Consider the following 24,441-nt stretch of genomic DNA (forward strand, 5'->3'; position numbering starts at 1 on the left):
TAGAGCAAAATTTAGTATCATCCGTGGGCAGTTTGTCTCTTGGATAGAACCACATCTCTAATTACTCTTTGCTCTGATTTTTTTTTTTTTAAGGAGGGTGGGGAGGGGCAGAGGGAGAGAGAATCCCAAGCAAGCTCCATGCCCAGTGTGGGGCCTGACACGAGGCTGGATCTCAACAACCCTGAGATCATGGCCTGAGCGGAAATCAAGATTTGGATGCTCAACCAACTGAGGCACCCATTTGCTCTTGGGTTTGTTGCTTTGGCAGTGTTTTATTGTTGTTTGGGGTTTTTTGTTGTTGTTGTTGTTGTTTTTGTTGTTGTTGTTTTGCTAAGGCTTAGGATACTGAAGGATGATGATTATTCCTGTGTGGAGGTCAAAACCACCTGTTGTAGATCCTCATGAAATCCTCTTTGAAAATGTTAGCATAGAGATGTAACATGCATAGAGCACATTGATATATGTGTGCACCCAGGAAGCCACCATTCAGATCAGTGTTCCAGAAGGCTCCGTGTGCCTTCTCTTACTCAGAATGAATGCCCTCAAGGTAACCATTGCTAACCTGTATCAGCACAGATTAGTTTTCCCAGCTCATAAATTTTATCAGATCCTGATAAGAGTCATTTCTTTAGACTGACCTCCACATTCAGTACATATTTGCTGGTGGCTTTTCTTGAAAAGATACAATGATTCTGTTCCAGGACTCCAGGAGCAGAGGCTGAGCCGCAGGACACAGCTAAGGTGGAACAGTCATCACAAAAGGAGTGTGGGCAGCCCACAGGGTAAATACAAAGATCATTTCTCTAAAATTAAGCCCTCAGTTCTGTCCACCTCATGTAAAAAATAATTCTTCCATATTTGTATTTTCTTAAGGTTTTATTTATTTATTCATGAGAGAGGCAGAGACACAGGTAGAGGGAGAAGCAGGCTCCCTCTAGGGAGCACGATGTGGGATTCGATCCCAAGATCCCGGGATCAGGACCTGAGCCAAAGGCAGACGCTTAATCCCTGAGCCACCCAGGCGTCCCATGATTTGTATTATTTTTGTTACCAAAGTGTGTTTTGTTTTTTTTTCTAATGGAAGTAATACAAAGAGCCCTTTATTCATATGTATTTGGATTGTTTCCAATATTTATTTAATTTTCAAAAATGAAAATTGGTAGTGGTTTACCAACTCATGCAGTTTGCCTTTCTTTTTGGTAAAATCTGTTAATTTACTTAAGTAACTCCAGAACTGCTTCTTTTTTTTAAGATTTTATTTATTTATTTGTGAGGGAGGAGCAAACTCCCTATTGAGCAGAGAGACCAACATGCAGCTCAATCCTAGGAACCTGGGATTATGACCCGAGGGAAGGCAGGTACTTAACCAACTGAGCCACCCAGGCGCCGCCGCCCCCTCTCCCTTAAAGATTTTATTTATTAGAGAGAGAGGAACTCCAGAACTGCTACTAACAAGTGTCCTTTCATTTTCTAATAATACTGAGGGTATGAGAAAATTTCAAGGACGTGATCTACAAACTCTGAAAGCCCAAACTTAATGTTAGTATTTAGGAAAGTATCTTTTTTTTTTTTTTTAAGATTTTATTTATTTATTCATGAGACACACACACACAGAGGCAGAGACACAGAGGCAGAGACACAGGCAGAGGGAGGAGCAGGCTCCATGCAGGGAGCCTGACGTGGGACTCGATCCCGAGTCTCCAGGATCACGCCTTGGGCTGAAGGCAGCACTAAACCACTGAGCCATCCAGGCTGCCCAGGAAAGTATCTTATAAAAGAGAGTTTTACATATGTACCATACAGTAGTGGGGTGGTGTTTATCCAATAGGTTATACACAAGACATCCTGTGGTCCATGTCTAGTAGTTGTTTTATGTAACCAGTACAGTGGCATGGCAGACTGTGAACAGTTTGTGTCTTTGAATTGAAGAGCAGCTGATGTTATGTCTCACACTGGATTTTATTCTCATTTAGGCAAATTCTTCCTGAGGTTCAGACCACACAAAATCCAGCAAATGAGCAAGAAAGTACAGGTATGTGGTTGGGTAACAGGTTAGAATTAAAATTTCAAAGCCAAAAATACCATAAAAATCTCCTACATTATCTACTAATTTTCTAAATTTAAAAAAATCTAAGCTCCATAGAGGTTAAGTGATTGGTCAGAGGTGTAGACTAACCCTCAGGGCATCTCTCCCCTGGTCTGGTCCCTTCCCTTCCCCCTCCACTCCATAGTCTGTAATCATTTGTCAATTATACTTCTGCTCTACTTGCTTTAACAGCACTGTGATCTTAATAGATAGTGATGACCTGACCTCATGCCTTAGTTGTTGATGAAGAGAACCATGTATCTGGTCACAACCTCAGATACATCTCCATAGCACTTCCCATCTGTGCTACTGAGTTTGATCAGTAAAGAACGAGCCACGTCAAAATTGGACAGATCTGGATATAAGGCTTTGCCCACTTCCTTCAGGGGAACTTCGCAAAAGAAAGGCAGGTAGAGAAAAAATGCTCAGGTGTAACGTTTGGGATATAATCACATTCTGCTGATTGGCTGATTCCTCAAGAGGATGGAGGCACTTCTTTATGTAAGATGGCAGGGCAGGCTGGTGGCCGACTCTGCAGCCAGATGAGTTGAAATCTCAGCTTACCACTTCCTCATTACATGAACTTGGGCTGGTTACTTATCATCTCTCTGCCTCAGGTTTCTCATTTTTAAAGTGTACAGAATAATAACACTTCACTGGGTCATTGTGAGTTTTATCTGGATTACTCTACAGGAAGTTCCAAGAAGAGTGCCTCATGCATTGTGCTTCATCTTAATCATTATTATTTTTTAGCTTTGACCTTATTGAGGGTAATTGCTTATTGAAAAGCTATCAAATTGTCCTACCAGAGACTACCACTTAGCATGACTTCGGTTTAAAAAAAAAATTTTAGTCACGTTCTGGCTATGACCCAGGGCAAGTTGCTCCAACACCTTTGAGCCTCAGTTTCATTATCTATAAATGAGAGTGATTGATCCTGCCAACTGTGGACTGTTGGTAGGCTTGGAGATCATGTATCAGTGTTTACTAATGCAACCAGTATGGCCCCTATCTGTTTTCTCCCTTGTAGAACCTAAAACAGTGGAAGAGGAAGAAAATAACTTCAGTTCTCCATTGATGCTTTGGCTCCAGCAAGAACAGAAGAGGAAGGAAAGCATTGCTGAGAAAAAGCCCAAGAAAGGACTTGTTTTTGAAATTTCAAGTGATGATGGCTTTCAGATCTGTGCAGAAAGTATCGAAGGTGAGTGGATTTGAGGAGGTTGGTGGGTGTGCGGCTAGCTCAGTCAGTAGAGCTTCTTCTGACTAGATCTCAGGGTCATGAGCTTGACCCCACATTTGATATAGAGTTTACTTAAAAAAATAGGAGGTAGTGAAAAAAAAAAATAGGAGGTTGTCTCATCAGTACAGGCTCTATCTCAGCCAGATCCACGCTTACATATATTAGTACCATTGATGTGGGCGGTTGTGTGCTAGATGTTATGGAAGATACTTGATGTCATCGTATGCCTAACTTGTCCTTAAGAAGTTAGTGTTATTAGAGAAATAGTGCATAACTTTGAGAGCACTTAGACCTCTTCTCTCTCCAGCCTTGCTTTCTACCTCTACTTTGTGTGCCTCAAACGCCATTCTCTCTCACCCTTTTGCCTTCACCCCTTTCTTCCCTCTGCCCAGAATCTTCTCTTTACCTTCATTTATCTGGTGAACTCTGCCTTTATTCAAGGTTTGGCTTGGAAAGTATTCCCTGACCTTCTGAGGAAGATAAGCACTCCCATTCCCTCCCTTCTGCTCCTTTTCAGATCTTAAATGCTTTTCTTGTAGCTTAAAATTTGTTTTTATAAATGTCTGTTTACTTTTACGTCTTACTCAACAGGGAACTTCCTAGGAAGGTGGGCATTTTATTCTCTTGTTCCACTTTGAATCCCAAGCACATAGGTGTTAGCTAGCTGTTGTAGGACTAGTGAATGTTTCCTAGGCTGTGAGTATTAGAGGAATTTGAAGGAAAGACCCCTGGGGGTCAGTTAGGGTTATCCAACCCAGGAAGAATGATAGAATAGAAGATCCTGTTAAAGGAGGTAATAGAATTTAGATTAGGAAAAGAGGAATGAGAAAGGCTTTTCTTTTTTTTTTTTTAAGATTGATTTATTTATTTTATGATAGACATAGTGAGAGAGAGAGAGAGAGAGGCAGAGACACAGGAAGAGGGAGAAGCGGGCTCCCGGCGACTCAGGACTCGATCCCAGGACTCCAGGATCACGCCCTGGACCAAAGGCAGGCGCCAAACCGCTGAGCCACCCAGGGATCCCCGAGAGAGGTTTTTTAAAAAGGGACATAAGCAGAGTTAGATAGGATTGCACGTGGTGGGTTCAAGAGTGTCCTCAGGTGGGAGAGGACATAGAAATCCCAGTCAGATAGTGAGAGAGAAACTTGCGGAGGTGGATTGAGCACTGGTTTCTGAGGGCCTTTGGTACCAAACCGTGAAGCCTTTGAGAATCTGGGGAAGTGGAATAAAAGCAGATTTTCAAGAAGCTTAACATGGTAGCTCTCTTTAAGGTGGACTGAACAGTAGACATGAGGTGGCAAAAGGTCACTAATGAGAGCATAGCTGCAGTAGAGGTGTCAGGTAATAAAGCCTGTTCCCAGCAGGAAAAGAGAGGAAAGAACAGACACTCTTCATGACTGCTTGGATATGGAGAATAGAGAGAGAAGAGTCCCAAGGTGAGTCTGAAGATTCAGGCCTGGGTCACTAAAAAAAAAAAGAAAGATATGGAAGGAGAACAAAAAGACTACATTGAGTGATTGAGTATATAAGTTGCACATATAACACAGTGTGAAGTGCCACGTGGTAGTGAGTCCAGCACACAGTAAGAGATCATAGAACCTTAAGTTGGAGCTGGAGGGGTTATAACGATTTTCTAGTCACACCCCCTTAGTTTTAAGGATCAGAGGTTAAGATCTCCCCACAGTCCAGGTTAAATCATTAATGCTAGTATTATTTTGTTTAGGGGCATAGGGAATAGAAGTGATACCCAAAATTCAGGTTTGAGACCCAGACTACCATCAAGGGATGTGAATGCTTTGGGGATTCAGGAGACATTTTTAGAAGGTGTGAGCCTCCAATCTAATAGAAGGAGGCACTGTTGGGTCACATACCTTCTCAGCCACTTTCTTAAGCACGGAACTCCTTGAAAAAAGAAAAAAAAAACGAAAAAGCCATTTTAATAGGGTGTTTTCACCTTGTAGGGATTCTAAGCTCAATGCTTTTGATTGCCACTGGTGTTAGAGGTATTTGATTGAATATTTTGTTTCCTCACAGATGCCTGGAAGTCACTGACAGATAAAGTCCAGGAAGCTCGATCAAATGCCCGCCTAAAGCAGCTCTCATTTGCAGGTAATAGCCACAGTGGTCATGTTAGTCCTGTCTCAAGAGTATTCTGGTAACTTGTTGGTCTAAAGCTATAGAGTTGATTCTACAAAAGTATCAACCTTTTTTTATTTTTTATTTTTTTAAAGATTTTATTTATATATTCATGAGAGAGGCAGAGACACAGGCAGAGGGAGAAGCAGGCTCCATGCCGGGAGCCCGATGTGGGACTCGATCCCGGGACTCCAGGATCATGCCCTAGGCCGAAGGCAGGCGCTAAACCACTGAGCCACCCAGGGATCCCCCTCAACCTTTTTTTAAAAATAATTTGGGGATCCCTGGGTGGCTCAGCGGTTTGGCACCTGCCTTTGGCCCAGGGTGCGATCCTGGAGTCCCGGGATCGAGTCCTGCATCAGGCTCCTGGCATGGAGCCTGCTTCTCCCTCTGCCTGTGTCTCTGCCTCTCTCTCTATGTCTATCATGAATAAATAAATAAATCTTAAAAACAAATGTTGGAAATGTTTAAAAAAAAAATAAAATAAAAATAATTTTTCACAGCTTTAGCATAATGCTTTCAAGGTTTCTATTTGCTGCAATATTGCATTGGGACTTTATTCTTTTTTTTTTTCTGAACAGATGAGTTTTTTTATTGAGGTAAAATACATATAAAATTTACCATCCTAACCATTTTTTTTTTAATTTTTAATTTTTTTTTTTTTTATTTATGATAGGCACACAGTGAGAGAGAGAGAGAGGCAGAGACACAGGCAGAGGGAGAAGCAGGCTCCATGCACCAGGAGCCGGACATGGGATTTGATCCCGGGTCTCCAGGATCGCGCCCTGGGCCAAAGGCAGGCGCCAAACCGCTGTGCCACCCAGGAATCCCATCCTAACCATTTTTAAGTGTACAGTTCAGTGTTGTTAAATGCATTCACACTGTTGAGCAACCATCCATCCATCCCATAACTCTTTTTTTTTCTTGTAAAACTGAAATTCCCTTTATTCCCCATTCTCTCCAGCCTCTGGCAACCACCATTATTCTTTCTGTCTTTATGATTTTGATTACTTTCAGTGTCTCATGTGAGTGGAATTACACAGTAAGTGCAATTCAATAAGCAAACTGGCTTATCTCACTTAGCATAATATCTTCAAGGTTCATCCGTGTTATAGCATATTGCAAAATTGCCTTCCTTTTTAAGGCTGAATAATATTCCATTGTATTTATATGTCAGTTTGCTGGTTGATTGATCCATCAGTGGATACTTGGGTTGCTTCCACATTTTAGCTATTATGAATAATTGTACTGTGTCGATGTGAGTATAGATACCTCTTCAAGACCCTGCTTTCTGTTTTGGGGGATATATACTCAGAAGTGGAATTGCTGGATCATGCAGTAATTCCTTTTTTTTAAAAAAATAGTAATTCCAGGGGATCCCTGGGTAGCTCAGTGGTTTAGCGCCTGCCTTCGGCCCAGGGCATGATCCTAGGGTCCTGGGATCAAGTCCCACATCGGGCTCCCTGCATGGAGCCTGCCTGTGTCTCTGCCTCTCTCTCTCTCTCTCTCTCTCTGTCTGTAATGAATAAATAAATAAAATCTTTAAAAAAAAAATAGTAATTCCATTTGTAATTAGGAACAGCCGCACTATTTTCCGCACTGGCTGCACCATTCTAGTTTCCCCATGTCTCTGCTTTTTTTTTTTTGATAGAAGCCATCCAAATGGATGTGCGATGGTATCTTATTATAGTTTTAATTTATGTTTCCCTAATGAGTAATGATGTTGAGCATCTTTCTATGTGCTTACTGGTCATTCATAGATCATTTTTGGAAAAATCTCTATGCAAGGCTTATGCCTTGGCTTTGTTGTTGTTGTTATGGTTGAGTTATATGTATATGTTCTGGATATTAATCAGAGAGATAATTTGCAAGTATTTTTCCCCATTCTGTGGGCTGCTCTTTTTTTTTTTTTCTTTTTTTTAAGATTGGTGAGGGTGATATCTGGGGGGCAAGAAAGTATAACTTCTACTTGGCCTCTCCCAGTAGTCACTGATTACTGCAAATATATGTAAAATCCTGCTCCTGGAATCAGCCAGTGTTTTTAACTCTGTTCTCAGCCTCAAACTGAGTAGCCAGCTCTTTGTTTTTGCCAGCAGGACAGAAATTCCTTTGATTTATCCATGTCCTTTACTGCCACATGGAATGGTGGTAAGAAACCATGAGCTCTGGAGGCAAAAAAACTGAGTACAAGCTACATTTCTGCTGTTTTGCTACCAGTATTAAGTTGAGTGCAAGCTAATTTATTTCTCTAAGTCTTGATCTCCTTATCTAAAAAGGAATATTAATGTGACCCTCAAAATTTGTGGTGAGGATTAATTAATGAACCTATTGGGATCCCTGGGTGGCTCAGCGGTTTAGCGCCTGCCTTTGGCCCAGGGCGTGATCTTGGAGACCCAGGATCGAATCCCACATCGGGCTCCCGGTGCATGGAGCCTGCTTCTCCCTCTGCCTATGTCTCTGCCTCTCTCTCTCTCTCTCTCTCTGTGTGTGACTATCATAAATAAATAAAAATTAATGAACCTGTTGTGTCACTTATACTCATTAAAAAAAATTGTTTTAAATGAACCTAACAGGGCAGCCCCAGTGGCTCAGCAGTTTAGCGCCGCCTTCAACCCAGGGCGTGATCCTGGAGACCCGGGATCGAGTCCCGCGTCGGGCTCCCTGCATGGAGCCTGCTTCTCCCTTTGCCTGTGTCTCCACCTCTCTCTCTCTCTCTCTCTCTCTCTCCTCTCTGTGTTTCTCATAAATAAATAAATAAAATCTAAATAAATAAATAAATAAACCTAACATTATTGGCTATTTATTTTATAAGTGTGTAGATAAAGTTATTTGTATGTATATTTATACAAATGTTATTTATATATCGTAATAGACATAACATGCCAAATTAAGACATTTATCCTAATTGAAAGGATCTGAGACAGAATTCAGAGAAATCAAATACTAGCTTTGGCCGGGGGGAGTTGGGAGTGATAGTGTCTTTTGACGCACAAAATTTTTTAATTGCCATGAAGTCTAGTCTATATTTTTTCTGTTGTTACTTGTGCCTTTGGTGTCATATGCAAGAAATCATTGCCAAGTTTAGCATCATGAGGGTTTTGTTACATGTTTTCTTCTAAGAGTTCTATGGCTTTAGGTCTTTTACACTTAGCTTCTCGATCCATTTTGAGTTAATTTTCCTATATGGTATGAGGTAAAAGTCAACTTCATTCTTCTGCATGTGGATATATCTGGTTTTCCTAACACTGTTGAAAAAAATCTTTTCCCCATTAAATGGTATTGGCACCATTGTCAAAAACCATGTGACCAGGGGCACCAGGCTGGCTCAGTCTGCAGAGCATGTGACTCTTGATCTTGGGGTTATAAGTTCGAGCCCCATATTAGGTACAGAGATTATTTAAAAATACATTTTAAAAAAATCATGGGATCAAATATGGAAGGGTTCATTTCTATTCCACTGTCTTCATGCCAGTACCACACTGTTTTGATGAATACTGTAGATCTGTGGTAACCTTTGGAATCAGGCAGTTTGAGTCTTCCATTTTTGTTCTTTCCGAGGATTTTTTTTTTTTAAGATTTTATTTATTTATTCATGAGAAACAGAGAGAGGCAGAGACACAGGCAGAGGGAGAAGCAGGCTCCATGCAGGGAGCCTGATATGGGACTCAATCCCAGGTCTCCAGGATCACACCCTGGGCCAAAGGCAACGCTAAACCGCTGACCCACCGAAGCTGCCCAGTTCTTTCTCAGGATTGTTTTGACTATTCAAGATCCCGTCAGATTCTCTGTGAATTTTTTTAAAAGATTTATTTATTTATTTGAGAGAGAGAGCACGTGAGTGGGAGGAGGGCAAAGGGAGAAAATCTTCAAGCAGACTCCATGCTGAACGCAGAGCCTGATATGGGGCTCAGTCTCAGGACCCATGAGATCATGACCTGAGCTGAAACCAAGAGTTGGATGCTTAACCGACTGAACCACCCAGGAGCCCCATGTGAATTTAAGATGAGCTTTTCTATTTCTGCAAAAAATGTCATTTGAGATAGTGATAGAAATTGCACTGCATCTATGGATACTTTAGTACTATTGACATTTTAAGAATATTAAATCTTCTAATCCATGAACACAAGATACGTTTCCATTTATTTATGTTTTTAATTTCTTTCAGCAGTGTTTTGTAGTTTTCATTGTATAAGTCTTTCACCTAATTAAGTTAATTTGTTTTTTTTTTTTCTTTTTGGTACTATTTTAAGTAGAGTTGCTTTTGTAATTTCCTTTTTAGATTTTTCAGTTTGTATATAGAAATTCTATACTATTTATTTATTCTAGAGTTTTCTACGTATAAGATAGTATCATCTACAAACATAACATTACTTCTTCCTTTCCAGTTTGGGTGGCTTTTATTTCTTTTTCTTACTTAATTGTCTTGGCTGGAACTTCTAGTGCTGTGTTGAATAGAAGTGGTGAAAGTGGTCATCCTTGCTTCATTCATGATCTTAGAGTGAAAGCTTTCAATCTTTCACCATTGACCATGATACTCTCTGTGGGTTTTTCACATATGGCTTTTTTAGTACTTCATTCCTTTATATGGCCAAAGAATATTCCATTGTATGGATGCTACATTTTGTTTATCCATTCATCAGCTGATGATATTTGAGGTTTTTCGGGATCCCTGGGTGGCGCAGCGGTTTGGCGCCTGCCTTTGGCCCAGGGCGCGATCCTGGAGACCCGGGATCGAATCCCACATCGGGTTCCCGGTGCATGGAGCCTGCTTCTCCCTCTGCCTGTGTCTCTGCCTCTCTCTCTCTCTGTGTGACTATCATAAATAAATAAATAAAAATTAAAAAAAATATTTGAGGTTTTTCCACCTCCTAACCATGATGAACAATGTTGCTATCAATATTCCTGTACAAGTTTTTGTGTTTTTATTTCTCTTGGGTCTATACCTAGGAGTGGAATTGCTGTGCCATATGGTAACTCTATGTTTAAATTTTGAGGAGCTGCCAAATTGTTTTTCCAGAATAGCTGCACTATTTGATATCAACAGTGTTTGATGCAGTACCTACATCCTTGTCAACACTTGTTATTGGCTGTCTTTTTGTTATAGATATCCTAGTGAGTATGAAATGCTGTCTCATTATGCTTTTGTTATCTCTTCCTTTTGTTTTTATTATTTTTTTAAATCCTACTTTATTTTTTTAAGGTTTTAGTTTTTTATTTTATTTTATTTTTTTTAATTTCTTTTTTTTAATTTTTATTTATTTATGATAGTCACACACAGAGAGAGAGAGAGGCAGAGACACAGGCAGAGGGAGAAGCAGGCTCCGTGCACCGGGAGCCCGACGTGGGATTCGATCCCCGGTCTCCAGGATCGCGCCCTGGGCCAAAGGCAGGCGCCAAACCGCTGCGCCACCCAGGGACCCCTAGTTATTTACTTTAGAGAGAGAGCATGTGCACCATGGAAGGGGCAGAGAGAGAAAGAATCTCAAGCATATTTTCTGCTGAGTGTAGAGTGAGGCAGGGCTCCCATCTCACCACTCTGAGATCATGATCTGAGCAAAAAACAAAGAGTTGGACACTCAACCAACTGAGCCACCCAGGCACCCCTGTTATTTATTTATTCTTTTCAAAGTAGAAATAGAAAAGAAAAAAAAAAACTAATACAGTTTCTCGTTGTCACTAGATTTCAAATTAAATTTAGGCAGTGAAAAAAACATGTCATTAATACAGTTATTTCGAGCAAACATTAAAGATTTAATTACTTTAAGGTAGAAACCTCCCACTGACTGTGTTTTTTCCATATCCGTTTATCTCTCTAATCTTTGATTGGTCCTGGGAAGGGAAACAATGAGTAATTAGAGGATATGGTTTTTGTTTTGATTTGTTTTGGTTTAGATTTATTTATTCATTCATTCATTCATTCATTCATTCATGAAAGACACACAGAAAGAGGCAGAGACACCCGCAGAGGGAGAAGCAGGCTCCCCGAAGGGAGCCCGATGCAGGACTTGATTCTGGATCCTAGGATCACATCCCGAGCTGAGGCAGATGCTCAACCACTGAGCCACCCAGGCATCCCAGTTTATATGGTTTTGTTCTTGTTCTAAGAAATAAGAGAGAGGCAGCCTGGGTGGCTCAGCCATTTAGCGCTGCCTTCAGCCCAGGGTGTGATCCTGGAGACCCAGGATCAAGTCTCACGTCAGGCTCCCTGCATGGAGCCTGCTTCTCCCTCTGCCTGTATCTCTGCCCACCCCCCTCTCTCTTTCTGTCTCTGATGAATAAATAAATAAAATGTCTAAAAAAAAAAGTAGGAGACAGAAAATATTTGATGTATTAGAAAACATTTTAAATGTATTTTAAATTTTCTCAGATGTTTGTTTTTAGTCTGCCTTTCTTTCTTTCTCTGTCTTTCGTTCTTTTTTTCCTTGAGTAAGCTCTATATCCAACATGGGGCTCAAACTCACAACCCTGAGATCAGGAGTCACATGCTCTTCTGACTGAGCCAGCCAGGCACCCCAAATTGTTTTTAATTAACAAAAAAGAGAGCAAAAGACACAATGGGCATTTTATCCCCCACAAAATACAAATGGCCAATAACATGAAGATACTCAATCTTACTCATAATTTTATTTATTAGAGAGGAAGGGAAGTTACGGAGGGAGAGAGAGAATCTTAAGCAGGCTCCACACCCAGCCCAATGTGGGGCTTGATCTCACAACCCTGAGATGATGACTTGAGCTGAAATCAAGAGTCAGATACTGAACCATCTGAGCCACCCAGGCACCCCACTCATAATTTTTAAAATGCATATTAAAACATGATTAACTGTTTTATTTATTTTTTGATTAACTGTTTTATTAACAGATTTATTAACAAAGCCTTTAGTAATAAAGTTTCAGAACTTGGAAATAATCTAGGTGCAAATGGAGGAAACAGGCTCTCTCTTACATTAATGGCAGGTACATAAATTACTAATACAACTATTTGGAGGAGCAGTTAAGCAATAGCTATGAAAGTTTTCAAATCACATGCCCTTCCATTCCAGCAGTTCCACTTCTAGGAAGTTATCCTATAGGTAGCTTCAAGTCAGGTCATAAAAAATGTATGAGAGTGTTCATTCCTACATGTCTTAGCAAAAAACTAGAAGCAAGGCAAATACTCTTCAACAGGGAAATTTAGAAAGAGGTCCAAAGTAGTTGAAAAGGACAGGTTGTAACAGTATGTATCTGGTATGATCACGATAATCTCTTTAGATATTTCTGTATTATACATACACACACATAGAATAGTGGCCTCAGAGGAGTAAGACCTAGGGAATTCGAATGGGCAACGTTTACTTTCTATACTGTGTCACTTTAGATTTTTGTTTTTAGATCTATCTATCTATCTATCTATCTATCTATCTATCTATCTATCTATTTATTTGAGACAGAGAGAGGCAGAGACACAGGCAGGCTCCATGCAGGGAGCCTGATGTGGGACTCGATCCCGGGACTCCAGGACCATGCCCTGAGCTGACGGTTGCTCAGCTAAACCACTGAGCAACCCAGGGATCCCCTATAAATTTTTTCAAGGGTTAATTTGAATGTGTATTTATACTTTTTTGCAAAGCAAATGGCAAATAAATTTTTTTTAAGATTTTTATTTATTTATTCATGAGAGACACAGAAAGAGACAGAGGCAGAAGGAGAAGCAGGCTCCATGCAGGGAGCCCAATGCAGAACTCGATCCCGGGACCCCAGGATCACGCCCTGAGCTGAAGGCAGACGCTCAACCGCTGAATCACTGAGGCATTCCATAAATAAACTTTTAAAAAGAGTTAGGATTCTCTGAGTATTCAGTAATGTATAGAATTGTTGAATAACTATACAATACACCTGACAGTAATAGAACATTGTATGTTGACAAAAAGAAAGGGGGGGAGTATTAAGATTCTCTTGTGTTCTCAGCCTCTGCCCCTCATTCTGCCCTTGCCCTGGGCTTGTGCAGCCATCGCTCTGCTCCCATATACACTTCTATGAGTCATCCACTCCTCCTAACATCCCCCATATCTCAGGTCAAAAAAGTCCAATAAATCTTGACTTCCTTCCTTTCCCTCATCATTCACATCCAGTTGGTCACTGGTGTTGATTCTCCCTCAAAAGTCTGAGTCATAGTCCCTTCTTCTCTCCCTTTCCTTCCTCAGGAATAGCCTTTGTCATTGTCTTCCAGTAATACCATAAAACCTTATAACTGGTCCCTGAGTCCCCCACCTCCTCCTGTAGCGAATCCTCAGGGTCACCAGAAGTACCTCAAAAACTTTTTAGTGTTACCTGCTAATTATAGAATAAAATCTTCAACCTTTCAATGTTTGTTATTAGAAAATACTACTGGGGATGCTTGGATGGCTCAGCGGTTGAACATCTGCCTTTGGCTCAGGGCATGATCCCTCCCACAGTCCCGGGATCAGATCCCACATCGGGCTCCCAGCATGGAGCCTGCTTCTCCCTCTCCCTGTGTCTCTGCCCCTCTCTCTTTCTCTCTCTGTCTCATGAATAAATAAAATCTTTAAAAGAAAAGAAATACTACTGAAACCCGGTCATGTGCCTGGCACCACGTTGGCCACTTAGGAAAGAACTGCCGAGTAGAAGCAGCCTCAGGCCCATTTTCCAAGGTCCAGTCCCTTGGCCCCTTCACAGTAAGGTCCCTGCCTCACAGCTTTATAGTCTGGTGGCACAAATAAGTATTCTGAAGAATGAAACTGAGTGACACAAATGTGGATCATTGGCAGCAGGGAACCTTTTCTGGATAGAGTGGTCAGGAAGGAAGTCTGTTGAAGAGGTGCCAGTAAAGCTGACACCTGAGTGATTATGAGAAGGAGCTAGCCATTCAACAATGAGAGTCAAAGTCCTCAATGCAGAAGAAATAGCATATGAAAAAGGCCTAGTGTGGGAATATCTTTGGTGGGTTTATCGTCTGTCTCTTGAATGAAATAAAAGCTCCATCTAAAAAAAAAAAAAAAAAGCTCCATCTATACAGGCACTTTGCCTATCTCGTTTGCCTCTGTATTCCCAGGCTCTGTCTGACACAGAGAGATGGAAAGAAGGTATGGGATATAGTAGGTGCTCAGTAAATATTTGTGGAATGAGTAAGTGAATCCTCCACAACAGAAGAGATTGCTTCCTCTTGAGAGCTCCCACAGTACTTTATTCTATACCTTTATTTGGATACTTTCCACAGTGTGTGGTTTGTGTACCTATCTGCCTCCCTCTGCCAGGAGCTCCTTGCGATCACGTATAATTCATGTATATTTTCCCATTATTGACACAGCACCTAATCCCACTATAAGCCCTCCAGGACAGATAGAGTTGAACACTCAGCCTAAACATAAAAATGAACTTTTTGTGGAAGTGACTAATGTTTTTTTCATCGTCTTTTTCCACTTGGGAATCCACAACAGTCTAAAAGTCCTAGGAAAAAAAATCTTGGGGATAATCAGTGTTGTGTAGGAAAGAAAAAAAATGTTTGCCATTGTCTAATTTGGCTTTTAAATAAACTCTTCTGTGAGGGACTTGGGTTATATACTTAGGGTGAATTCTAATGGGAACAACGGTTGTATTCGAAGAATGTTATGGATCTGAAAACTAAACTTTCTGCTTCCCGTTGAAATCAAATGATCTCCCTTAGAAATTCTCTAAGAGGGGATCCCTAGGCGGCTCAGCGATTTGGTGCCTGCCTTTGGCCCAGGGCGTGATCCTGGAGACCCGGGATCCAGTCCCACGTTGGGCTCCCTGCATGGAGCCTGCTTCTCCCTCTGCCTGTGTCTCATGAATGAACGAATAAAATCTTTAAAAATAAAAATTATCGGGGCAGTCCCGGTGGCGCAGCGGTTTAGCGCCGCCTACAGCCCAGGGTGTGATCCTGGGGACCCGGGATCGAGTCCCACATTGGGCTTCCTGGCATGGAGCCTGCTTCTCCCTCTGCCTGTGTCTCTGCCTCCCTCTCTCGCTCTCTCTGAATGAGTAAATAAATAAATCTTTAAAAAAATAAGTAAAAAAAAAAATAAAAATTCTCTAAGAGAAATAAAAATCAGGCATCTAATAGTAACTTTCCACTCTTCTAAAAAAATTATCCAAGATCTAGAAGAATTTTAAAATGTGAAAAAAACAAACTACGCTAACAAATTAAAAGGTGGGCAGAGTCCCACCTCCCAGAAGGAACAATTATTAACATGTAAATATAGACCTCCTCCTGGGTATGACACATGGTTCCCAGATGACACCGAGGTTGCATCTCTAACTATGTCTTGTAGCAAAGTTTATGTCTATTGGAGTGATCCAAGCACAATTATGCTTATGGCATACGTATCTTGTCCACAACAGACACTGTTTTGCTGTTAATAATACCGATAACAATATTTGTAAGTGAAATACTGTTGACTTGATAAAATGTAAAGAAAATTAGCTATTTCTTTTTTTTTTTTTAAGATTTTTAAGTAACTCCACACCCAACATGGGGTTCAGACTTACAACCCTGAGATCAAGAATCACATGCTATGGGGCACCTGGGTAGCTAAGTCAGTTAAGCATCTGCTTTTCCCTCTCCTTTGCCCCTCCCCCTTGCTTATATATGCACACTGTCTCTCATATAAATAAAATATTTTTAAAAAAATATTTACTTATTCTTGAGAGACTCCCAGAGAGAGGCAGAAGGAGAAGGAGGCTCCCTGCAGGGAGCCCAGTATGGGACTTGATCCCAGGACCCTGGGATCACACCCTGAGCCAAAGGCAGAAGCTCAAACACTCTGCCACCCAGGCATCCCTAAATAAAATCTTTTTAAAAAATTAAAAGAAATAAAAAATGCAGGGCACTTGCCCATGCGGGGCACATGGGTGGCTCAGTTGATTAAGCGTATGCTTTCAGCTCAGGACATGATCCCAGCATCCTGGGATAGAGCCCTTCATTGGGCACCCTGCTTATTAGCAGGGAGTCTGCTTCTCCCTCTGTGCACTCTCTTGTTCTCTCTCAAATAAATAAATAAAATCTTAAAAGAATCACATGCTGTACCAACTGAGCCAACCAGCACCTGGAACATTGCTACTTCTAGTGTCAAAGTGGTGTGGCAGTTGTTGGAATGCCCCCATCCCTTCAATGAAAGAAGCCAGTCATTTCAAAAAGCATTTCACCAGAACCTTACATACATTTATCTATGCCAGCAGCTTATATACATTTAAGTTTTAGTGAGATACTTATGTATGAGGTTACAAAGCCCAGGTACCCCATTAATCTATAAACAAAAATGGGATCATGGTCAGTGTTCCACAGCCTAAGGTTCAAACCTTGTTGCGTTAGCTGTGTGACCTTGAGTGTGGTTTTTATTTATCTTTAAGATTTTATTTATTTATTCATGAGAGACACAGAGAGAGAGGCAGAGGTAGAAGCAGGTTCCCTGCTGGGAGCCCGATGTGGGACTTGATCCCAGGACCTTAGGATCACAACCTGAGCCGGAGGCAGATGCTCAACCACTGAACCACCCAGGTGCCCCAAGATGTGGTAATGAAGCTGGTATTTCTTGCCTCCTGTGGACATTATGACCATGAAATGAAATCATATATAGCCCTATCTGGTATATACAGGACATAGAAAATAGTTTGATGGAGTGTGTTTTTCGATCTGTTGTGAACATTTTCCATATTGATAGACTTGTGTCTGCGTCATCTCCACGACTAGCTAATGCTGATTCTTGGCTAGTCTTTAATGCAATTCACCCTTGAGCAGCCTCTGGCAGAGCTCTTCTCCAGCTCAGACGTTTCTTTAGTACCAGGCAGCTTCCTGTTGGCTGCACCCTCAGCTGCACCCTCGCTACCCTGGTGCCTTATATCCAACAGGTGTTAACGGTTTGAGGATGCTGGGGATTCTTCACGATGCAGTTGTGTTCCTGATTGAGCAGCTCTCTGGTGCCAAGCACTGTAGGAATTACAAATTCCGTTTCCACAAACCAGAGGAGGCCAACGAACCCCCCCTGAACCCACATGGCTCAGCCAGGGCTGAAGTTCACCTGAGGCAAGTTCCATTCTCTTTCTTAAGCAGCTTTGGGTTTTTTATTATCTAATGATAGGATCATTTTCCCACGTAACCTTTGAGGTTTCCATTGTCAAAGAGATCCTTTATTGCTTCTGTTAAAAGGATTTTTATTAAAGCATATTTTAATCTTTTGGCTCCAGGAAGTCAGCATTTGACATGTTTAACTTCCTGGCTTCCAAACATCGGCAGCCTCCTGAATACAACCCCAATGATGAGGAAGAGGAGGAGGTACAGCTGAAGTCAGCTCGGTAAGTCTTGGGTGGAGCTGGTCGTTAGGAACACTCGCTTCCCTCTCTTCTGGCTGTTCGGGGCACTGTGTAGTTTTGCTTGGATCAGAATTTACCAGATAACAACATTTAAAAGACTTGACGTGTAGTGTGTTAAAGTAGCAGTAGCTGGCAGGCAGAGGAGAGGAGACATTCAGATAACTATAAGATGTATATTTTATTTTCTTTAACCAAATTATACTCTGTCACCATAGTTACCATGGTCGGAAAGTACTGTGTATATTATAGGCCTCATTTTATTAGACACTTGTTATGCTTGGCACTGAACAAAGAGAATAATAGAGTTATATTCTCTAGAAACCTTCGATCCAAGACTCAAAATTGATTATTTCCTGAAGAGAATTCATTAATAATATGCCTTGTCTCTTTAGGAGGGCAACTAGTATGGATCTGCCAATGCCCATGCGTTTCCGGCACTTAAAAAAGACTTCTAAGGAGGCAGTTGGTGTCTACAGGTATGGCTAAAATTGTAGAAGGAATTACAGAAAACTAATCGCTTTCCAAAATCAAAGTGGGCTAAATACTGGAGTGACATTCAGTAAGTGAGGTTTTTCTAGCTATGATTAATGGGACCTGATGTCCTGGGATCCTGCCCCTCCTTGCATTGAACAAGGGCTTTAACATAGTAAATGTTAGAATATTGCTACTTCTAGTGGGCTACAGAGTGGAGAAATCTTTCATTTTTGGCCATTTTGTTAGAACAAGTAACATACTCAAATCGAGTGGGTCCAGGTTCTTTTTTTCTTTTCAAGGGTCTGTCCTTACTGGGACACTGACAGTCCAGGAGGTTTTATTTATTTATTCATTATTTACTTAACATGGTTAACCTGATTTGCGAAATCGGTGGCCAATCTCTTTTCCATCTCTATGTCTTAGGTCTCCCATCCATGGCCGGGGTCTTTTTTGTAAAAGAAACATTGATGCAGGTGAGATGGTGATTGAATATGCTGGCAATGTCATCCGCTCCATCCAGACTGACAAGCGAGAGAAGTATTATGACAGCAAGGTGAGTGTCTCACTTTTCACTGTCCCAGTTCTGGCGTTGGAAGTAGAAAGGGGCCATCAACCTAAAATATGATCCCTACATCCCAAAAGAAATAGTATACTTTATTAATTCAAACATACTTTTTTTCCTTTCCTTTCCTTTTTTTTTTTAACATTTTGACACCTTTAAATTTTGTGCTGGGCCCAGGAGAAACTCAGAATCCACCCTCAGGACTAGTACACAGGGAAACTCTTTGAAGGTTTGTCTGAGTGGATCCCAGGATCAAAAGCACCTAATGACACGATGTTTTAGGTTTCTCTTTCCTGTGGAGACATTAAGAAACCTCTAGTCTAGTAGCTATAATGTAGGAATTTGCTACAGAAGCATCTTGAAAGATGGGAGAAATCTGGACATCTTACCGGAAGAAACTTTTTTTTCGTCCACAGCTGTAGGCCACACCAGGAAAAGGATGGGCAATGCTCTCCAGCCCGAGCTGTGCTCAATAACAGGGGGTCTCCCTTTCTCCTTCACGTGTAGGGCATCGGTTGCTACATGTTCCGGATCGATGACTCGGAGGTGGTGGACGCCACCATGCACGGAAATGCGGCCCGCTTCATCAATCACTCCTGTGAGCCCAACTGCTACTCTCGGGTCATCAACATTGACGGGCAGAAACACATCGTCATCTTCGCCATGCGCAAGATCTACCGCGGGGAAGAGCTCACCTACGACTATAAGTTCCCCATCGAGGATGCCAGCAACAAGCTCCCCTGCAACTGTGGTGCCAAGAAATGTCGGAAGTTCCTCAACTGAAGCTGCTCCTGTGCTCCTGTCCCCCAGCGTTGGAGTGCTAGGACCCAGGGCCACCCAAAGCACTGCTGAAGGCCTTTGCCAGCAGCCAGGAGTGCCAGGATTGAGTGGGCACAGTTGAGGGGCCTCCGTGACGGCTGGGCCCCCTTGCGTCCCATATTCACATTATACATGTGATCACAGTCCTGGAGAGAGAGATGAGGTCTCGAAGAAAAGATCTGTGACCGGCTTCCTACTGGGGCCCCTCTGGTTGGATGCCGTTAAAGCATGGGAGATGGGGTCGCTAGCAGACTTGCCTGGAAGGAGCCTGTGGAGGGTTAGGTATGTTGGGAGCTTGGGCCTGAGTGTCTCCATCCTCACCTTGGCCCTTTCCCAAGCACTATATGCGAGGGGTCAGCCAGGGCCCCTGATACAGAGTTGGTTGGATACCTGATAGTTCGCCAGCCAGCCCAGCCTGTAGCCACCATCTGTTGAACAAACAGAGAAGGACTGGTGGTTTCCCTGCTATCCTCCTGCTTGAGAGTTCACTTATGGCTGGGAGACAGGATTCTGAGCACCTTTGGTGTCAAAAGGCTGTCTTGGGGTTGTGCCAATTAATCACCAAACACGGAGCCTGTGGGCTTTAGGTGGGAGTGTTACCCCCATGAGCCTTATCTCAGCCAATTACCTTTCTTGACAATAGGAGCGGTGTCCCTCTCATTCCTCCTCCTCCTCCCTCCACTTTCTTCGTTCCCTCTGTTTCATCCCACTGCTTTCCCGTTCTTTCTGGGTGGTAGAGGGGAGTGACTCCCTGCATAAGGACACTCCCGGTCGGGCATCGTATATGCCCACAAGACGATCCCTGAGCCTGTAAGCACTCCCAGTGGGGAAGTGGACAGGAGCCATTGGCCATAACCAGACAGAATTTGGAGTTTTCATAAAGCTCCATGGAGAGTTTTAAAGAAATATATGTAGCATGATTTTTTAGAAGCAGAAGATTATTTAAATAGGATCTGAATCATGCAACAACCAGAGTATCACAACCAGGATGACCCCTGGGTCCCATTCCTAGGACATGGTAACTTTATTTTTCCCCTTGTTAAGACATAGGAAGACTTAATTTTTAAACGGTCGGTGTCCAGTTGAAGGCAGAACACTAATCAGATTTCAAGGCCCAAAACCTGGGAACTAGACCACCTTGTACCGAGGGACCTCGGCCACCTGGCAAAATCCACAGATGAAGTAAATTAAATGACACTACTGCCCTGATTACTCCTTAGGATGTGGTCAAAACAGCATCAAATGTTTCTTCTCTTCCTTTCCCCAAGACAGTGTCCTGAACCTGTTAAATTAAGTCATTGGATTTTACTCTGTTCTGTTTACAGTTTACTATTTAAGGTTTTATAAATGTAAATATATTTTGTATATTTTTCTATGAGAAGCACTTCATAGGGAGAAGCACTTATGACAAGGCTATTTTTTAAACCGCGGTATTATCCTAATTTAAAAGAAGATCGGTTTTTAATAATTTTTTATTTTCATAGGATGAAGTTAGAGAAAAATATTCAGCTGTACACACAAAGTCTGGTTTTTCCTGCCCAACTTCCCCCTGGAAGGTGTACTTTGTTGTTTAATGTGTAGCTTGTTTGTGCCCTGTTGACATAAACGTGTCCTGGGTTTGCTCTTTGACAATAAACGGACAAGGAAGGTCACCCTACGCCATCGGGCCGCTCCCCTCCTCCCCGTGTTGAAGCTCCTCAAGAGGCTGTGGTAGTATCCTGACACAGCAGTGTCCCTGTCCTTTCCCGCACTCTCTCCATCCCTCCAGGGATTAGCTCGGAGTGGTGAGCGGTGTGGGCTCCCTTTCCCCCATCTTGCCCTACTTCCGAGATCACAACCCAGTTGAATGGCAACCTGACATTTACCATCTGCCTCATCGGTCACCTCATCCCCTTTCCCTCTGCCCACCGAGTCCTCATACCTGCAAAGAACCCACGGATTCCCCCGTGCCCTCTTTTGGGGCAGCCCGTTGAAACTGAAGCACAGTCTGACCACTCACGATAAAGCAGATCCTCCTCTGCCTTTTCAGCCACTGGGTTTCAGAGCAGTGTAGTCCAGTAGAGGGCGGGGCGCCCTTCCCTCCGGCCAGAAGCCCAATCCCACGGAAGTCTAGCAAAGCAATACGACTCAGCCCTGCGCTCTCTGCCCCAGGACTCATGGCTCTGCTGTGCCTTCCACCCTGGGCTTCCTGTTCTTCCGTGACCTTAAGAACTGTGTCTGGTGGCTTTGCTGGAACATTGTCGCTGTTTTCGCTGTCGTGCAGGGAGCCCAGCACTGTGGCCAGGATGGCAGAGACTTCCTTGTCACCATGGAGAAGTGCCAGCAGGGGCCTGGGGAAAAACACTCTACCCAGACCTCGCCTCCCTCCTCCTTTGCCCGTGAACAAGATACTGTGGCCCTAGGGGTTCCACTAGTGTCTGGTTTCCTTTATTATTGCACTGTGTGAGGTTTTTTTGTAAATCCTTTTATTCCTTTTTTTTTTTTTAAAGAAAAAAAACCTTAAGCTGCATTTGTTACTGAAATGATAATGCACTGATGGGTCATGAATTCACCTTGAGAAAGACCCAAAGGCCAGTCAGGGGGTGGGGGAAACTCAGCTAAATAGACCTAGTTACTGCCCTGCTAGGCCATGCTGTACTGTGAGCCCCCTCCTCATTCTCTTTCTACCAGTCCCGACCCCTGAGGCCAGGGGAGGGACCTACATCTCTCCTTCTCTTGCCAGCTGCAGATGGTTTGCCTTGCCTTTTCACTCCCTAACTGTCAACCATAGAAACTGAGTAACTCCTCTTCTAGCTCAGCCTTGAGTCCGTTGCCAAAACTCAGCATACCTGCCAGCAACTTGGGGAAATAAGCTGTTTCCCTACAAGAGGGATAGAAGGCAAAACACACATACACACACACACACACACACAAACACACAAACAAACAACAAAAACAAACCGGCATATCTGTCTCCAAAAACACCTGAGTTTGTTTTGAAAGTGACCAAGGGAATCTCCGCACAAAAAGTGCAGACCGAGGAACTGTGGTGGGTCATTCCCAGGAATCCCCCCAAGGGGCATCCCGAATCCCTAAGGAGTAACAGCTGCAAGCCTGGTCAGTTCTCAGTGAGAGCCCGCTCACTTAGAGCTTTGCTGCTAGAACCTGTTGTGGCTGCATTTCCTGGTGGCCAGTGACAACTGTGTAACCAGAACAGCTGCATGGCGCTGACCTTATGGCCGGAACCTGGTCCCTGGGCTCCCTCTGTTCCCGTCCACCACCTCCAGCACAGCCCCTCCGGTTTTTAGACCAATCACCAGAATTAAGGGGGAAGCCCTGGCAGCTATATATATATATATACACGTTTTCAACCAGACTCCTTTGCCGGGGTACAGTCCACCACCCCGCTTGCCTCTGTCAAACCACACCCCCCCTTCCCCCGGCCAATGCAGTGAGCACCATGCAGCTCCTTTGATTTAAAATCTACAACAACATTAAAAAAAAAAAAAAAAAAAAACAAAAAAAAACAAAAAAAAAAAAACAAAAAAAATCTTTTAATGAATGTATCTTTCTAAAGGACTGACGTTCAATCAAATATCTGAAAAGACTAAAGGTCAAAACCTTATCAGATGTTAACTTTTAAGTTTGATTTGGGATTTTTTTTTTTTAACTAGAAATCAAGTTTGGGGGTTTTGTGGGGTCTTTTGGTTTTTTTTCTTTTTAAAGGAAAAGCGGGTCATTGCAAAGGGCTGGGTGTAATTTTATGTTTCATTTCCTTCATTTTAAAGCAATACAAGGTTATTTGAGCAGATGGTTTTTGTGCCGAATCATGAATACACCAGTCAAGTCTCACACTCTGAAAACTTTCAACTTTGTTTTGTTTTGTTTTGGTTTTCAAATAAATATAAATATGATATATATAGGAACTAATAGAGTAATGCACCATGTAACAAAGCCTAGTTCAGTCCATGGCTTTTAATTCTCTTAACACTATAGATAAGGATTGTGTTACAGTTGCTAGTAGTGGCAGGAAAATGTCAGTCTGGCACCCCTCTGATCCCCCGGAGTTGAGGGGACACCCAAACCACAGAGGGGGGCGGTAAAGCAGTCTGTTCCTAGGATCAGAGAGGAATGCAGACACGGTGTCACCCGGATTTTTTCTGCCCATGAATGTCCCAGTCCGTACCTGTACGCCTTGTTTTCTCTATTTTTGGTTATGAATGTTGGGGTTACCACCTGCATTTAGGGGGAAATTGTGTTCTGTGCTTTCTTGGTATCTTGTTTCCGAGGTACTCTAGTTCTGTCTTTCCAACCAAGAAAATAGACTTGTGGTGTTTCTTTCATTGAACTTTTAACAGTCTCTTTAGTAAATACAGGTAGTTGAATAATTGTTTCAAAAGCTCAACAGATGACAAGCTTCTTTTCTAGAAATAAGACATTTCTTGACAACTTGTTCATGTATAACAGATCTTTTGGGTTTGTTTTTTTTTTTTTCCTTGTGTTCTTCCAAGCTTCTGGTTAGAGAAAAAGAGAAAAAAAAAAAAGAAAAAAAATGTGTCTAAAGTCCATCAGTGTTAACTCCCTGTGACAGGGATGAAGGAAAATACTTTAATAGTTCAAAAAATAATAATGCTGAAAGCTCTCTACGAAAGACTGAATGTAAAAGTAAAAAGTGTACATAGTTGTAAAAAAAAAAAGGAGTTTTTAAACATGTTTATTTTCTATGCACTTTTTTTTATTTAAGTGATAGTTTAATTAATAAACATGTCAAGTTTATTGCTGCACATGATCAAGCTTTCTTTTGGCTTTGGGTGGGATG

The 24,441-nt window shown here is 42.2% G+C and overlaps 1 protein-coding gene across 4 annotated transcripts in view; it reads left to right on the forward strand.

Annotated features, from left to right (window-relative positions):
• The window catches only part of KMT2A (lysine methyltransferase 2A), an 88,510-nt gene extending 64,112 nt beyond the window's left edge, over positions 1-24,398 (forward strand). For all 4 annotated transcript variants that reach the window (XM_055305379.1, XM_055305380.1, XM_055305381.1 and 1 more), the window contains 9 exons: positions 702-782; positions 1,974-2,032; positions 3,117-3,287; positions 5,361-5,435; positions 17,327-17,505; positions 17,667-17,770; positions 18,181-18,264; positions 18,686-18,815; positions 19,332-24,398. In XM_055305379.1, the coding sequence (XP_055161354.1) occupies positions 702-782; positions 1,974-2,032; positions 3,117-3,287; positions 5,361-5,435; positions 17,327-17,505; positions 17,667-17,770; positions 18,181-18,264; positions 18,686-18,815; positions 19,332-19,607 (1,159 nt within the window). In that variant the 3' untranslated portion in view covers positions 19,608-24,398. The remainder of the gene's footprint in view (positions 1-701; positions 783-1,973; positions 2,033-3,116; positions 3,288-5,360; positions 5,436-17,326; positions 17,506-17,666; positions 17,771-18,180; positions 18,265-18,685; positions 18,816-19,331) is intronic.
• The last annotated feature ends 43 nt before the right edge of the window (positions 24,399-24,441 follow it).

The sequence above is a fragment of the Nyctereutes procyonoides genome, unplaced genomic scaffold (assembly GCF_905146905.1).
Source record: "Nyctereutes procyonoides isolate TBG_1078 unplaced genomic scaffold, NYPRO_anot_genome, whole genome shotgun sequence".
Taxonomy (NCBI): Eukaryota; Metazoa; Chordata; class Mammalia; order Carnivora; family Canidae; genus Nyctereutes; species Nyctereutes procyonoides.